The following is an 18,085-nucleotide window of genomic DNA, read 5'->3' as shown; positions in this document are numbered from 1 at the left end:
GAAAGCAGGCTCCCACTGAGCAGAGAGCCTGGTGTGGGGCTTGATCCCAGGACCCTGGGACCATGACCTGAGCCAAAGACAGAGGCTTTAACCCACTGAGCCACCCAGGCACCCCTGAATTGCTGGGGTTTTTTATTTCAAGTTTCCCATTCAGGTCTGAGCCCAGTTAACAGAAAGAACAAACATGTCTTTCTTTACCTCAGCTATTGGGTCTACCACAAAATATATTTTACAGTTTCCTGACATCAATTTTTATTTTGTTTCATATCAAGTCATTTTTATTTTGCTTACAATTTTAAATCTTGACCAATCTACCTTTAAGAAAGACTTCTAAAATCGTGTAGTTCCTAAGCAGGTTCTTGATCTCTCAAGACCAATTTTTTTTTAAAATATGCTGGGCTGTTTGAGTCTGGTCTTTCCTATTCTGCTTTTAACCATTTTTCTTTATAAAGAGGAAATTAAGTAATTAGTGATTAAGTTGAAATTCTGAAACAAATTTGTCAGTCTCCCTGAGATTGAAGAAAATCCTCACTATAAATTCAACTAAATCTAGACTCATGTCTAAACTCTCTTTCTATAGTTCTGCCTTTTAAAGAGGCTAATATAATTGTTCCTTTGCTAGAAACCTTCAAGAAAAGTAGTTCATTTCAAAGGTAAGGGGAAAGAACAAAAGGAATAGGATTGTGTGGGTAGTTCAGAGACAGAATAATTCAAGGAGAGGAGGCTTCCAAAGGTTTGAGCAGGGGGAAGTAAAGAAAGACTATCTTAGTCATTTTATTTTGAGACCCCGGAATATCAATTAAAGAAGTTGACTGTTGATTGTTATTTTGTCTCATAATTTTTTCTGTAGTTACAGTTCCTCTTAAGGTACTAATTTTGGCATTTCAGAAGTTGGTCATAAGTCTGGTTAAGTCACACTTGTCAATATCGCAGTTTTTGTCATTTGCTGGTGTAAGTACAAAAGTCAAGGTTATATTGGGAGCTTATTTAAAAAAAACCATGAAGTTCTTCCTAGAAAAGGTTGTGGCTTTGACAAATAAAGCAGCCACTAGAGTCAAGAAAAAGGGTGTCAAGTTAATTAACTGGGAAGAGGCACATTGGGAACTTTCTGGGTGGTAGAAGGGTTTTAAATCTTAATGAAGTGTGGGGCACCTGGCTGGTGTAAGCTTCAGTGTGTGCAACTCTTGATCTCAGGAATTGTAACTTTGAGCCCTGTGTTGTGTATAGAGATTACTAAAAAATAAAATCTTTAAAAAAGGATCTTAATGAGGGCTCTGTTTATGGTGGTTACTTGTTACTATGACTACAGAACTGTCTGTCATTACTATGGCTACAGAACTGTCATTCATTAAGAAGATTTAGAACCTGTTCTGGTGGCTGCTTTTGTCCCATGGCCATTGACCAATTCTTTCTTTCTAGGACGGTAGGAGCTTTGTTATTATTTCCCTAGCCAGGAAACTTTTAGGATCTTCTTTCTCTATCTTTCGTGTACTGAAATTTGATGGTAATAAGCCTTGGTATGCGTTTTTTCTTTTTGGTTTTGTTTTGATTTCCACTATTTCATCTTACTGAAAGCCATAGTTTTTCAGTCCGGGGCTCATACTCTTCAGTTCTATCTCTGATTTCTAACCATTTTCAGACTCTTTGTACCTCCCCCACTTCAGGAATAGATATTTGGTCCACTTTCTCAGCTAACTCATTTACCATTCATGTATCCCAGGGGTTGGCAAATTTTTTCTGTAAATGCCAGATAGTAAATATTTTAGGCTTTGTGGACCAGATGGCCTATATTATAACTACTTAATTCTGCCATTACAGTAAGATAGCAACCACAGATACTACACAAATAAATGGACATGGCTGTATTTCAACAGAACTTTATGTACAGAAAGAGGTGATTGGCTGGATTTGTTTGCAGACCTTTGTTTTAGCTTGTTTATCTTTACTGGAATATTGCTTAGTGAAGACAGGAATTTTTTGTTCATTGACTGTATATATCCCCACACTTAGTAGGCACTCAACTACTTGTGGCTCAAGGTTACAGATAGTTTAGGAAAGGGAGTTAAACATGCGTGTTACCGCCATCTTGTAACCAGTAATATACCCCTTCATGCTGTTTTTCAGCCCCCTCCCTTTTTTTTTTTAATAGAGCAAATATTTTATTCTGTTTGAATTTAGGTTAGGGCTGAAAGTTATGTCAGTAATTCTGTGGTTTCTTTCTACCTCAGATGTGGTATAAAGAACCCTACCAGTAGCATCCTTTTAGTAAGTCTGTTTATCGAATGCGTATATTAGTATGGTAGAGTAATCATTTTTTAAACTATTTGGTTGAATATCTAATTTATATAAGAAGCACATGAATACAAAGATATATTACCTAAGAATTCTCTCTCTCTCTTTTTTTTCCTTATAAGGTACTAGCTTTTGACAAGTTTGCACCATGCGTGAGTATAAGCTAGTCGTTCTTGGCTCAGGAGGCGTTGGAAAATCTGCTCTGGTAAGTCATTTTCACCGTACCTAAGCTATTCATTGCAACACATGTTCTTTTTCTGTTGAGTTTTAGGTTTTGACTGTTTGTCTTCATTTATTTGTTAAAGTGAAATCTCAGTGATTTTAGAGGCAATGTATTTTTCTTGTCATTTTAGTCCACTTTTAGTTGGACCTGTGTAGATCATATTGTTTCATATTGTTTCTGGTCTGTTGGTTCCAGACCAACATGAGATATGCCAGAACACAATTTGGGCTAAGCATAGATTGTGGGAGCATATAAATGTGTGTCCATCTGTATTTCTGAATGAATTTTGGTCTTTCTTATTGTGACTTGGCTTATAATATATATTTTCTGTTGGAAAATATTAAATAAAGCTTTTTAAAAACCTTTTTCCAATACAACCCGTGACTGTCCAGTTTTCACATTATTTAGCAGCCATGCTTTCTGTATCAAGAATAGTGTAGTGGGGGGGGGAAAATAGTGTAGCAATTGGGAACCAGCTTGCTCAGTGGAAAGAGCATATATCTCTTGATCTTGGGGTTGTGAGTTCAGTCCTCATGTTGGGTGTTAAAAATTACTTAAAAATAAAATATTTTAAAAATAATAATATAGTGAGGAAAAAAGACAGTTTGACAGTAGTGGTTGGGGAAGGAGAGACACTTAAGGAAAATGACTTGATGAGTAGTTCAGTTTAATAAAGCCCAGTGTAAAACAGATTGACCATCTCACTCAGCCACTTAGAATGGCCACCTAACACAGAACTTGAAGTATGAATCAAACTGAGAAATGTGTGCAGTGGGGCATGAGCTGCTTTTTCATTTGTAAATACGTCCCAAAATGATGAGGAGGTGTCTTGAAGGTATGTACTTACATACATGAAACAACTAGCCTATTTCTAATTAAAATTCAAATTTAAGCTGTTAAGACTGAAATAGAAGACGTTTAAAATTTCGCTTAAATATGGGACCTCTGGATGGCTCAGTAGGTGAAGGTTAAACATTGGACTGTTGATTTCGGCTCTGGCTCTTCAGATCACTCCACACCGGGCATGAAGCCTGCTTTAGATTGTCTCTCTCCTTCTCCTAAAGCCCCTCCCCCCATTTTTTCCTCTCTCTAAAAATAAAATAAATAAATTTTAAATAATGAGCTCCACAGTTAGAATTACCTAATAGGGAGTATAGTGATTATTAATGTTTTTAAAAAGCTTTCTAAGGTAATTTACTCACCAAATGCATACATTAAATGTAGCAGTGGTTATATTTTCATCAATGATATAACTGGCCATGTGAAATCAATAGTGCAAAGCATACAGATTTGAATTTCTTGTTTTCTTTAAGTGTAAATGGTATACTTTTTTTTTCCAGACTGTACAGTTTGTTCAAGGAATTTTTGTTGAAAAATACGATCCTACGATAGAAGATTCTTATAGAAAGGTATATGTTACTTACTCTAGAAGACTTTTGCTTTTGACTTTACTATAAATATAACTTCTTAGTTTTAGCTTTGTAATTGCTGAATGTTGTTTACAAAGTCGGAGGAAGAAGCAAGAGTTTATTTAAAAATTAGTAGGAAAAAACACTTGATTATTTCCTGGCTTTGTTTCCGTACCAGTTAATGAAAATCGTAAAGCACTTGCTCATATGTGTTCTTTCTCTCTCCCTCCCTGCCCTCCTCAGAGAATTTTTAAGTTTATCCTGACCCTAAAATTGTAATTTGACACACAAACTTCAGAATTAGGCTATCCATTTCAAGTGATAGTTGTGTCCCTCCACCCCAAACACCACCAAAAACTGAACACAGTCAGGCTCCCTTCTTTTTAAAGTATCACTGCTCATAATAGAGTTGTTTCTATGTCCACAAACACAACATGTGACAATAAAACTTAGTATGCAGACATTTTTAATTTAGGGGGAGAGTTATCTCCCCACCTTTATGTAACAGCCTGTTTGACCCCTGCTGCTATGTAGATACTGTTTGTATTCTTCCCTTTGTGTCCGCAGTCTACCAGAGAAACTGGAAAGCTTTGAGGCTGTATTACTCTTTTCTTTCCGAATCTAATTCTAAATAACTTATATTCCAAGGAAATGTTAGGTGCAAAGAGGTCACTAGGATACATAACTTTTTTGCTGGGTGTCTTTTGCTTCTTTGCTACCAGAAACGTTCCAGTACGGTGAAGGGGATGTAGTTATCTAGAGAAATGAAGGTATATCTAAATAAAATGTGGCAGTGTTGAGGTAGACAGAATGACTTCTGATCTTATTGAAGCTAGTACTGGTTTTTAAAAATTGTGAGCTATTTTGAAATAATTTCCTCCCCAGAATTAACTTCTGAGTGATTCTCATTGAGCTTGGATCTTATAGGTATCCTAATGTTGAGAACACGTGGTTTTTGCACCTAATACAATTTGGGGGTCAGTGGACCTTGATTTTATAGCTATTTTTCCTCTTGTTCTATTCAAGCATTGCATAAAACTAGTTGTAAAGTTACAGTAATCTCGCTATTTAAATATCATACTAGTTTTTGTGTATAATAAGGTACTCTTTTACACATTAAAGAATGAAGGTATATTTTAATTTTTCCTCCAGCAAGTTGAAGTAGATGCACAACAGTGTATGCTTGAAATCTTGGATACTGCAGGAACGGTATGTAAAACAAGTATCAAAGTATGTGCACAACTTCTGCGGTATTGACCTTGTAAATGCTAATACTCTATAGACAAATACTTGTTAAGCTTATTTAAAAGCCTAAAACTTGCATTAAATCTTACAGCTATTTTTCTTATTCTCTTAAGTTCTATTTTGTGTGTGTGTGCTTTGTAATTGCAGTGGGTCATTTACTGAAGAAATAAATAGAAATTTGTTTGAATGAGAGGTGCTTGGGTGGCTCAGTTGATTAAGCAGCTGCCTTCAGCTCAGGTCATGGTCCCAGGGTCCTGGGATCGAGCCCCCTCTTCAGGCTTCCTGCTCAGTGGGGAGTCTGCTGCTCCCTTTGCCTCGCCCCGCTGTTCTCCCTACTTGTGCTCTCTCTGTCTCAAATAAATAAAATCTTCAAAGAAAAAGTGGGGGGGGGGTGTAGAAAGAAAGACATTCGTTTGAATTAAAATTCTCAGTCTCATAGTACTTTTAAAACAAGTCAAAATATATTACGTATTTTAGTTAATGTGGAAAATACTTCACTAAACATTTATTTCTCAGTGGCTTTGTGGAGTAACTTGAACAGTATCTCTTCTTCAGAGTATTTATAAACCAACTAGATTTGTTGGTGTATCTGAAGGTGAAGGGAAGATTTATTCTGGATATATGGTATTCATTCATGTTTGAGTACCTGATACGTGCCATGGACAATATTCTTACTTACAAAGGTTCACAGTCTAGTGAAGGAGGAAAAGTGTGAGAAAATGGCAAGATATAGGTAAGCGTGCTGGTGAGCCCTGTAGAGCTAGAGTATTGTGAACTAGCTGTGAGTAACTTGGGAATTCAGTTTTGGTACCTTACATATTATATATTAAAAAGCTGTCTTTTAAATAGCTTTTGAGGAAAGGATATTTCTTTCCCAGTTAAGTATATTTATTGCACATAAATCTGCTTTGGTTGTATTATTGTTAAATAAAAACTTAGTTCATGAAATAGTTTTTCAAATCGCATCTTGCCACAGACTATAATTTTAAGAAATGTTACATAACACTACTGTATTTTTCATTGAGCTCTAATTATAAACTTTAAAAATTGTCAAATTAACTGTCAGAACTTTATTGTTTTTTAATGATCCTTTCTTTCTACTATAGGAACAATTTACTGCAATGAGAGATTTATACATGAAAAATGGACAAGGCTTTGCATTAGTTTATTCCATCACAGCACAGTCCACATTTAATGATTTACAAGATCTGAGAGAGCAGATTCTTCGAGTTAAAGACACTGATGATGTAAGCTGAGTTCCTAATAAATATATTTTATTTCAGACTCTTAGTGTAGTGATACCAATTTAAGAATTTCAATTTAAGTGGAATTTAAAGTTCATGTGTTTTGGGGAGGGGGATTTCAAACGATTTTTTCCGTAGAAGGCAAAAATAAATCTTCACCATTCGTGCATATTTTCAAATATATATAATGTGGAAAATGAGAAATAACTTTCCTCTCTCCTTAGCCTGTGTAAAATAAACGTTATACCCTTCCTATTTTTAAATAATGTTTTTGGTGGGGCAGAAGGAAAGATGTGGGTGGCAGATGTTACTAATAGATGTCTGGGTACATCTGGGTACTAATAGATTTCTGGTAGACGTAAGAGCCTTTCTAACAAGAATCAAAACTACATATGAACACATCTCAAACAACTGACAGAAAACTAACATAATAATACTTTTAAAAGGAAGCCAACCAGTACATTAAATTCTAACATTAATTTGCATGTCCCTTACAGTGTACCATTAATGGAGTTTAATCCCTGTATCAAACTTCAGAAGGATTACTTTAATTCCTCATCATACTATAGATAGCAGTGGTTCTCAAAATCACTTGTAAATCTAGTTAAAACAGATAGCCAGCCTCACTCCCAGAGTTTCTGATTGAGTAGGTCAAGAATACTGCTCAAGATTTTATATTTCTTACAGGTTTCCAGATGGTGTTGATGCTGCTGGGGTCCAGGAACCACACTTTTTAAAAATCACTATATTACATATATAATTTAATTATAAGCAAATATTGTGAGGGTTCAGAGGCATCTGTGGGAAATGTTGCCATTTCTTAGACTTCTGAAACAGGAGAACTTTGGGGTATTCTTACATATTTATAGCTCAGTGAACATTTCTCAATTAGTAAATATTTTCTACTATCTCTGATACTAGTTTTCTTCTTCTATCAGTTACATTAAATAAGTATGAATATAAAATTCTGTGTCTATTCCTAAAAACCAAAATTTTTGATATTCCTAATTTGGATCTTTTTCTAAAAATTCTCTAGAAAGCAAGCCTCTAAATGATTAATGGGAATTTTGCAGAATAAGTATTATTTATCTCTATCGTGTCCTTGTAAAGTAGACATCAAATGATTAAGGTGGTCTAAATTTTTAATAACTTAGGATGATTTTACTTTCTGGCTTTTTAATATAGATTATATGAGAAACTAAATTCTACTTTAGGGCTTTCCAAATTTCTCCTTTTTTGTCATGAAATTGAGAATGATTATTTGATAAATGCATGTCAGTAAACCAGAAAACTTGAAGTTGATTCACATCCCTTAGAAAGTCTTTTTATTGGCTTTTATAGTAATACCCTCTTGTAATTTATTTTTTAAAAGGTTCTGTGTTTTGCTAACTATATTTAGTTATAAATCCATTGGAACGTAGTTTTAAGGGTTTTTTTCCCTCTCTTAAAAATAGATCATAGCTAGTTTTCTAAAAATTTCACATGAAAGATTCTTAACAAGCTTTCATATTTAACTGTAAATTTTATTACTTGCTCAATATTTTTCTCTGGTATATAAAGTAATCCTTAGGGTTGACTCAGAATTCTTTGGTTTTGCCATAAGAGATTCTTAATCTCAGGGAACAAACTGAGGGTTGCTGGAGTGGAGGGGGGTGGGACGGATGGGGTGGCTGGGTGATGGATATTAGGGAGGGTATGTGTTGTGAATGGCACTACGTATTGTTTAAGACTGGTGAATCACAGACCTGTACCCTTGAAACAAATAATACATTATGTGTTAATTTTTTAAAAAATTCTTCTGTTTTGAATTTATATAGCATACTTAATTTTTTTTACCCTCACAATTTTTTTGTATTTTTAGGTTCCAATGATCCTGGTTGGTAATAAGTGTGACTTGGAAGATGAAAGAGTTGTAGGAAAGGAACAAGGTCAGAACCTAGCAAGACAATGGAACAACTGTGCATTCTTAGAATCTTCTGCAAAATCAAAAATAAATGTTAATGAGGTATGGTGAAATACACTTTAAAAAACTCTTGATTTGAAATTCAACATTTAAAATTAATAAAAAATAATGTGTGTGCATTAACACAACCTTAGGTTAATGTTTGCTCCGGGTGCTTTGTTGATCTTATAGACAAAAATCTTATGTTAATATATGCATGTTAATAAGCAACAGTGCTAGAATTTACTCAGAGAAAAAAGAAGACGGGGGCACCTGGGTGGCTCAGTCAGTTAAGCGTCTGTCTTCAGCTCAGGTCATTATCCCAGGGTGCTGGGGTCAAGTCACGCATCAGGCTCCCTGCTCAACGGGGAGTCTGCTTTTCCCTCTACCCCTCTTCCCTGCTCATGATCTGTCTCTCAAATAAGTAAATAAAGTCTTTAAAAAAAGAAAAAGGAAGACTGGACAGAAAAGGTTAGGGGTGGGAAAGACAGGATTAAGTATTCAGGTGTATATATGTAGAGATGAAGGATGTTTTGTAAAAGATGGAGACAAATTTAAGAAGGCCTGCATGGTTCTTGCCTTGAAGGGGCTTAAGTCATGTTGTAGGGTAAAGATAACATAGGGAAGATTTGAAGAGTAAAGGATTGTTTTCTTTGAATGATGATAAATGTTCTAATGAACTACGTAAGATCTCTGCTGCTCCTTAACTCAGTTCTTATTTTAAGGATAGAAATTTTAGCCCTCCCAAAAAATAGGAGTATTTGGCAGTTATATGACTACCCAGTTTTACTTATTCCTTAGCTGAACAGAATATTTGTTGGAGTTCATATATATACATGGAGTTCAGGTTTTCATTTTATTTTTTCCATTTTTTTTTGGTTTTGGGGGGTTTTTTCCTAATTAAAAAAACAACCAAAAAAAAAAAAAAACCCCAACTCTGTTTGCAGATCTTTTATGACCTAGTGCGGCAAATTAACAGAAAAACTCCAGTGCCTGGGAAGGCCCGCAAAAAGTCAACATGTCAGCTGCTTTAATATATTAGATGCATTGTAGCTCTGAGCCAGGTATGTTAATTTATCTTTTCCTCTGTTTTTATATTCTTTTCCTCTAACTTTTAACCTCAGCTTCATTAAGGACAGTCTTTCAAGAAAACAAGTATAGAATGTTTTGTTGTTCTTAAAAAACAAAGAAAAAAAACCAAGATTACTTCTCTTTAAGGTATCCATGAGTTAGAATGATATCCTAGTAATTAAAATAATTATTTCCTTTATATATCATCATCAAAAGTGGGGTATTCCACATAAGAGAATATTCTAGGTAAGTTCATCCAATATATACTTATGCCCCATTGGGACACTGGTTTGTGCTGACAGTATAGTGATGAAAAAAACCAACCTTCTTTCCTTGCCTTAAGCTATTCAGGTCTAGTGGAAGAGTTAGGCAAACAATTGAAAAATATGATAAATGAGGGATAGACTAAGTCCAGCGTAGTACTGGTAATAAGAACCCCTGACACAGTTATCATATGCTAGCTAGCACTCTTAACAATTGTCCACATATTCATTGAATTCTTAAAACAATCCTGTGACGCAGAACTATTATTATTCCCATATTACATATGAGAGAACTAGAGCACAGAAAGATTATTACTTGTTCAAGCCCTGCAGTTAGTAAATATTGGAGCCAAAATTTGAATACAATGATCTGAGCGCATGGCTCAGAATTTGAGTGATGGACTGGCTCCCAAGCCCATGCTTAGTCATTATGCTCTTATGGGTACTACAGGAGCATGAATAACTAGAACCCCAGATTAGTCAGATGTAAACTGCGGATTCAGGGAAAATATATCAAAGTAAAAGACATCTAAGCTGATATCCAAAGAGTTATCAGGCAGAGAAAACCGCAAAAACAACTCAGAGATGAGACAGCAAAGGAAAACTGAACATACAACATTTTTATATGGTTTTTGAAAAGTCATATTAAATGAGTTAATACTTATAAATCAGATCAGTGTCTGGTACTTGGTAAACCTTCAGCTATTAGCTGCTGCTCTTTGCCAACAAGAATGGCTTATTGCTCCTTTACCATTAAAACTATATTTTACTCTACCCTTACTCTGGGAGCTTGTAGTGTTTGTGGCTCTGCTGCTTCCTATGTTAAATGGCCCTCTACAGTAGCACACTTTAATCTTAGAGAGTTTGTCCCTACTCTCCATTTAAGGCTTTCTGTTTAGAGATACATGCTCTCATTCCTGATAATCCTCTCAGTCCTCACCACATGCCCATTCCTAGCAGCACACATGTGTGTAAACTCATACTCCAATCTGTCCTATCCAATTTGCCACAGTTGGTTTGCTACGATTTAGAAAATTTACCAAACTCATTCAGACGGAGGACTTAAAGCTCAAGGCATTTATGAAAATTGTCTCAGCAGCCACATCAATATTAACATTGTTTCTGGAACTTGCAACAAGTCTAAATCCCAGAAAAAACAGTAAAAAGAAAACTTTCTTTAGCCCAGGAATGTATGCAGAAAATCATCCAAAGTAAATAAATACTTAGCAGACGATGAGTTCTAATTTTACCTTTTTTTATATCACTCACAATTTTTTGAAGTTTAATTACATAGGATTTTCGTATAATACCAGCTTTTTCTAACATCCATCAAGTTGATAGAACTTGTTTAAATATGAAATTAGAACGTTTATAACTGTCAACTGTAAAGAGCCATCATGAAATAAATTATTTTTTGTCTACTTCTCTGAACCAGCTTTGTAGCCACTCTTTCTGGAAAAGTAAAGAAGAAAGGTCTTGATTTTCAGATACTAGAAACCCTGATTAAATGTACATTCTATACTTACGATGTAATTCTAGGATTGGAAACACTCATTTTGTTAATATTGCTATCTTTTTTAATCCTAATTCTAATAAAGTTGACCTGACCTAAAATTTTAATGTGGTGTTTTTTTGGTTTTTGTCTTTCTGCTTTTAATCTTTGGAAGATAATACACAGAAATTTGCACTAAGGTACCTTCCCTTTCTGGGTCTAAAACTTAATTTGACTGACTTTCAAGAGGGCAGCAGAGTAGATGAAGTCATTCCAAAAAGACAAAAATGTCTGCCTATGCTTTACTTTGCTATAAGTTTGTGTGGTGCATTGTCATACATTGTCATGAATGTAATGACAAGAGCCTGTATTATATTCATTTCTAACACATAAAACACTGTTGCTTTAATGTATACCTATGGATCTGTAGTGTGCTGTTTTCAACCCATGTTTTCAATTCAATTTTTTCCTTTCAACAGGTCTGAAGAACTGTTGCCCAATTCAACAGTGCCAGCATTCCAACTTTGTTAAACCTACCAACATCTTAAATGGACTTTCTGTGGTGGTACCCTTTAAGAGGCGGATGAAAGCTACTACATCAGTTTGCACATTCTGATCACTTTCCAGTATCACAAGAGAGATTTTTACTTATATAATAGTCCTAGAGTATGCAGCTGGTAAAACCAGAGGCTACAATCCAGTATTACTGCTAAGAGACATTTTTCATCCACCAATGTTGTACATGTATGAAAATGGTGTACTGTATACTTTAACATGCCCCATACTTTGTATTGGAGAGTACAATAATGTAAATCCTAAAAGCACCACTATTTTAGCATAATAAAAGAAAGTCCAAAGAGCTCCTATATAGACTACTCCAGATAACTTCGCTTCTTTGATACTTGTAGCTTATTGTAATTTTTTTTAAGAAATTCAAGGTCATTATCATTGTATTGTACAAATAAGCGCTTTGATTAACACAGCTATATAGTTTTTTTAATTTTTAAAAAAACCTGTGGAGACAGTGATCTTGTCTTTAAAATATGATAGTCCTTTCAGTATAATGTCTTAGATTAAAGACATTGCCTTTAATATCTGTTGGGAAGGAAATGTCCAGACTTTTCAAATCTTTTATTATATGTTTCCTTTTTTGTTTACATAGGGAACAATGTTTATAGTTGTGTGTACAGTGGGGGTCTACAACAAGAAGTGTATATTTTCAAACAATTTTTTAATGATTTAACAATTTTTGTAAATCATTTTCAGGCTTCTGCAGCTGTAGATTCTCACTGTGAATCCCTTGCTTGCTCATGCATAAGTGTATTTGCAATACCAAATATACAGGTTTAGTATTTTTGCCTGTTAGTGATTGTTTCACATGTGTAACGTTTTGGTTGAGATGTTAAATGGTGGACGAGTACTGTGGATGTGAATGTGGGAAGTAATTTTAATCATGTGTAATTGGTCACAAGGCCTAAGTTGCAGTAACTATTGCTGTTTTATTTAACAATGCCTTGTTGCTTTGTATGCATTAACCGTTTGGATGTAAAGATTGTGTGTCTATCCAACAGGGAGCCACAGTATTTAAATTGACCAACCTAATGTTACAACTACTTTGAGGTGGCCAAATGTAAACTAAAAGCCTTAATTAAAGTGGTGCAATTTTGTATAACTTAGCATCAGTAGTTCAATAAATTTGGATTGCCATGCAAGGGCTTGCATTATAATTACTTGCCACTTGAATGTTTTGTGTAATGTTTAACAGTGCTAGCAAATAAATATGGGTTTAACTTCTTTTTAAATGTAATAGGTGCATTTTACATAGTGTGGTTTCATAATTTAACATTTGGGCAAGCCAGGTTGATTGATTGATTACAGAAATAATAAGTGAAAGATACCAGATTTTTCCCCCAGTATTGTTTGAATATCCACATAACCATCTTTTGAGTTTTGGAGGGGGAGGAGAATTTTGTAAATCAAGCAGTATTACTTACAAATATATGCTTTTTGGGTAATGTTCAGTAGCTCTGAGGTGTAGGAGAAAGAATTTAAAATAACTTCGATAGATGTTATGCTTATGGATTTTTAAAAATATATAAGATGAAGTTATACTTAGAATGTTATGGTTATAAAGACCTTTGAAGTGGACTCAAGAACTACTTTCTTTTTAGATGATCTGTCTTTTCCTTAGGTGTGCTATAATTCAATTCTTTTTGAAATTTTTAAACAAATCTTTATCTTTCTCAAAGTATTTGCCAGTCACTAAAGCATATCCACAATCAACTAGTGATATCATCTAATTTAGGGGTGTCTGTTAAGCTCTTAAAGATACATCCTATTTGAATGGAACATTTAAAGGCTTTCATTTTAGGAAGAAAAATGTATTATTCCTTACAAATTTAACTCAGGGAGTTCCATGTATTTAAAGGTTTTATGTATCTAAAGAAAAAAAATATTCTCTCAGAAGGCTCACTTAATTAAGAGACTTGTCTTGACAGAACTGGTTTTATTTATAGCCATTAAGAGAAAAACCCCCAAAATGTGGCATTATAGAGCACAAAATCACTTCAGTTTACTATATCCGGTTACACCCATTTGACCTTTGTAGGTACCACCATTAATTCAGTTATTTTTAATAAATGTTTGTTGCCTACCAGCTATGCACCAGACTGAAGTCTAGGCTCTTTTTTTTTTTTAAGACTTTTTTTATTTTAGGGTGAGGGAGAGGAGGAGAGAGAATCCTCAAGCAGACCCTGCTTTTGAGCAGGGAGCCTGATGCAAGGCTTGGTCCCACAACCCTAAGATCATGACCTGAAATCAAGAGTTGGACGCTTAACCAACTGAGCCACCCAGGCACCCCTGAGTTCTAGGTTCTCGAAAACAAATATTCAGATAAGTATAAGTGTTCTAGGTCTGAGTGTAGAGCAATAACTGAGATCAACTTAGGACCCCGCCCTAGAATATATATTCTATTATAGGGTTTCTCAGCCTCAACAGTATGGTGTTTTATGCTGGGTAATGAGTTGTTGGGTAGTGGTCATGTGCATTATAGGATTTTTAGCAGCATATCTGGTATCTATCCTTTAGATGCTACCCTTTAGATACCACCCCCGCCCCCAAGTTGCAACCACTGAAATTGTCTCCAGACGTTGCCAAGTGTTCTCCAGTTAGATTCAGGGGTGGGGATGCTGAAGGGCAAAATCACCTGACTGAAAACCACTGACCTGGTGGTAAGCAACACATTAGTTATAGATTAGTTTTAGGGGAACAAAATGTACAGTTTAGTGAATAAGACTGGGCTGCCCTGGAACCAGAATTCTTAGGTTTCTAATCTCAGCTCTGCTATTTCCTAGCATGTAACACTACTTAGGTGCCTCTGTTCCTTTATCTGTAAAATAGTCATGATAGTAACACCTACTTCATGAAGAGTTAGAGAGTAAAGTAAATGCCAGTGACACTCTCTTCGTCATTTTTTTTATTTTATGTTTTGTTACTAGAAATAGGATTGTGGTTTGGCAAAAAGCATCATTGTCTCATACAAAATAGTAGCTACATGCAGGTCATGTAGATCGACTTTTCTGGTGCTTACATGGAAAAATACTATAATTCAGTCAGAAAAGTCATATGAGTTCTTTTTCATGTCCCCACAGATACTTGGAGAAACTTGAATTTTAGGAGGAAATTAGTGACATTTCACCTAATTTTTTCTTTAAAAAAAAAAGTAAAAACCCCTGCTTCGACTTTTATGTTAATGCAGCTGCTTTTTTCTTACATATATAAACTTTATCACATGCAGATATTAGGATAGAAAGTTTTAAAACCTCCAATTAATGGAAGTAAATTTTGCTTTGCTTTTTTAATCATCTCATCTTTAGATGTGGGGCAGCAAACTTAGAATCAAAACTTAACCACCACGGTGTTTTTTCTTTTGGTTTATTTCAGTCTGTGTCTTCTTTGAATTTAATCTCCATCTACTCTGTTTCCTCCCTTTTAAATCTTGGAAATATAGAATGACTTTATTTTAAAAATATAGAATTACTTTATTTTAAAAATCAGTGTTTTCAGGCTTCTTCTAAACTATTGGTGAATCTTAAAAATTTGTGATTTTATAGGACTCAAAGATTTTTTTTTTAAGATTTTATTTACTTATTTGAGAGAGAGAACACTAGTGGTTAGGTAAGAGGCAGAGGGAGAAGCAGACTCCCCACCAAACAGGGAACCCAAGGGCATGGGGCCTGATCGCAGACTCCAGGATCATGACCTGAGCCAAAGGCAGAAGCTCAACTGACTAAGCCACCCCAGTAAGACTCAATTTTTTTCTTTTTTAAGATTCTAAGATTGAAGGTTTTAAGATTTTAAGATTTAATTTTTAAAATTTAAAAATTAAGATTTAAGATTTTTTATTAATTTTTTAATATTTTTTATTAATTGAGAGGGAGAGAGAGAAGCAGACTCCCTGCTGAGCAGAGAGCCCCATGCAGAACTTGATCCAGGGACTCTGGGATCATGATCTGAGCCAAAGGTAGACACTTAACTGACTGAGCCACCCAGGCACCCTCAAATTTTTGTTTTAATCTGTTCTATAATTTGTTAACAGTGCAGTTTATCTGGTGTTTTATGAATACATGAGAGAAGTGTAATGATTCTGAGTAGAACTAAACCTGGTTTCCCATAACTTGATAGAAAAATGCATAAGTCTTTGTTGGGATATCGATAATACTTGTCAAAATTGGCTAATAAGCCTGTTAGTGGAGCAGCTAAGTTTGTAGGCTTGACAGTTTACCTTTGAAAGTTAGAAGTAAAATACTGCTTAAAAGTTCTGTTTTCTAAATGCAGATAAAAAGTATTCCACAGTGTCACACATACTTTGAACTTGCTTCCTTAAAACATCCTTGTTTGTAGCCTATAGATTACTGAGCTTAAGAATTAAAGATTTTATCCAAAATTAGAGACACCTGCCTGACTTTTGTATCCTAGAATCAACAAATGTATTCAGTACTGCACGTCTACTATATTCTTGGCATTGTTCCTGCGCTAGGGATCTAGCAGGGATGTTCTGCCTGTGTGGAACATACATTCTATCAGGGGAATAAAAGACTCAGCAAACAAGAAAAGCTCAATTGGTAATAGTCTATTAAACTGTCTCACAGCGTTCCATTTGGGACAATTTAATGATTTTAGGAAAACATTTTTAACCTGTATAAAGATTATGTATAGGCAGCCAGTAGTTTCTCTGATTTGTCTGAAAGGGTATGGAAAGAGTTTCTCTCTTGTTATGAACCTAGTTTAATCTGATTTTCTTTATACAATGACATAAATAATTACCCAGATTTAGCATTTGGGCCAAAGTCCAGGGTTGTTTTTTTTTCTGAAAACTAAACACATACCTTACAGGATTTTTATGTGAATGACATTTTCACTTAAGTCAAAAGCTTATGGCAGTTTTAAAATAGGCAGAGATCAAAGTCTTTAATTTTTGTCATTTGCCATTGTTACCCATTCAAATTTCTGCTAATACTGTGATAGTCTGTATCCCCTGTGAACACTAAGTTCAGAACAGGAAACTCTGCTACTGTCAGATACTATGCTACTGAGGGCATAGAGGAGTAGCAAAGAATAAGTGATAGAATAAGCGCAGACCCTGCCAACAAGGTATTTAATGAATCAGTGATGGGGAAGACCAGTCAAAAGTATCCAAAAAGTAAAAATCTAGTAATTCATGTCTAACAACAGATAGTTTGTACTTACTATCTGTTCTAATAATAATGACTAACAGTACAAATTGTACTTTGTTTTTAAATTATGGACTATTTGATTTATATTTCTGTTTTGCTCAGGTCAGTTTTAGTTAGATTCTCTGAGCAAATTAACCAGTGATGGAGAACTATATGGCTGGCAGGAAAAAATTAGTATCTTTCCATACTGGAAATGGAGTACAATCAATGGGGTAGAGAATACAGTGGGTAATTATCAGGGAGCTACTCTACTGTTGTAAATGGGAGTTGTATGACTGAAGCAACAACAGATTTGATAATTGTGTGAAAGATATCCCTGGGAGGAGTAATAGTAGAACCAGAGTTAACCCAGCCATCTTGTGGGCTGCTGGAGTCTGTAAGCATGAAATGACTAGGGTTGGAGCCATGGTGCGAAGGGAAACCCAAGAAATTTCTTTTTTATGGAAAAGAAAAAAGATTTTCTTTATTAGGGAGAGAGAGCGAGAGGGACAGGCAGAGGGAGAAGCAGGCTCCCCCACAGAGCAAGGAGCCTGAGGCAGGACTCTATCCCAGGACCCTGGGATCATGACCTGAGCTGAAGGCAGATGCTTAACCTATGGAGCCATCCAGGCGCCCCGCTAGAGAAATTTCTTAAAGGTATAACTGGAGAATTGGTCAAGACTTAGATGTGAGGACTGAAGGAAAAAGTGAATATTTGATTATATTAACAGGACCAAAGGGATTGAGCCCCAGTAACAGTAAAATGGAGACGCCTGCGAGGAATTGTTTTTAGTGCATGAGCAAAAGAACTTTTTTGGTGAGATAAACTTCATGTGAAGTGAATAATTTTACTGAGTATATTCTGAGAAGAGGCAGATTTTAACAGTTGAGTCTTGGAGTCATTGACATACAGGAGCCAAATGAAACCATGAGTGAATTAAATTATTTTCATAAGGATTAAGCATGGAGAAAGTGAAATAGGAAAGCCTGGCCTACATCGGCTAAGGTTGAGAAGGGTTGGAGTGCAAAAGATTGGTATTACAAAGGGAAAGCAGCAAATAGCCTTCCATAGCCTGCGAATACAACATATTTTTTTAACACATCTTTTAATATTAGATTTATTTTTCTGTAAAAATGTATAGACACATTGGTTTCTTAAAACTCCCAAAGCAAGGCAGATATTTTAGCTT

The 18,085-nt window shown here is 35.1% G+C and overlaps 1 protein-coding gene across 2 annotated transcripts in view; it reads left to right on the top strand.

Annotated features, from left to right (window-relative positions):
* The window catches only part of RAP1B (RAP1B, member of RAS oncogene family), a 44,292-nt gene extending 30,963 nt beyond the window's left edge, over positions 1-13,329 (top strand). Inside the window, exons 2-8 of one of the 2 annotated variants that reach the window (XM_080810349.1) lie at positions 2,415-2,497; positions 3,856-3,924; positions 5,077-5,133; positions 6,276-6,416; positions 8,275-8,418; positions 9,303-9,419; positions 11,661-13,329. In XM_080810349.1, the coding sequence (XP_080666475.1) occupies positions 2,441-2,497; positions 3,856-3,924; positions 5,077-5,133; positions 6,276-6,416; positions 8,275-8,418; positions 9,303-9,389 (555 nt within the window). In that variant the 5' untranslated portion in view covers positions 2,415-2,440 and the 3' untranslated portion in view covers positions 9,390-9,419; positions 11,661-13,329. The remainder of the gene's footprint in view (positions 1-2,414; positions 2,498-3,855; positions 3,925-5,076; positions 5,134-6,275; positions 6,417-8,274; positions 8,419-9,302; positions 9,420-11,660) is intronic. The other variant, XM_080810350.1, reaches the window with a different exon arrangement.
* The last annotated feature ends 4,756 nt before the right edge of the window (positions 13,330-18,085 follow it).

This window comes from Martes martes (genome assembly GCF_963455335.1).
Source record: "Martes martes genome assembly, chromosome: 8".
Classification (NCBI taxonomy): Eukaryota; Metazoa; Chordata; class Mammalia; order Carnivora; family Mustelidae; genus Martes; species Martes martes.
This window is presented reverse-complemented; position numbering and strand designations above follow the sequence as displayed.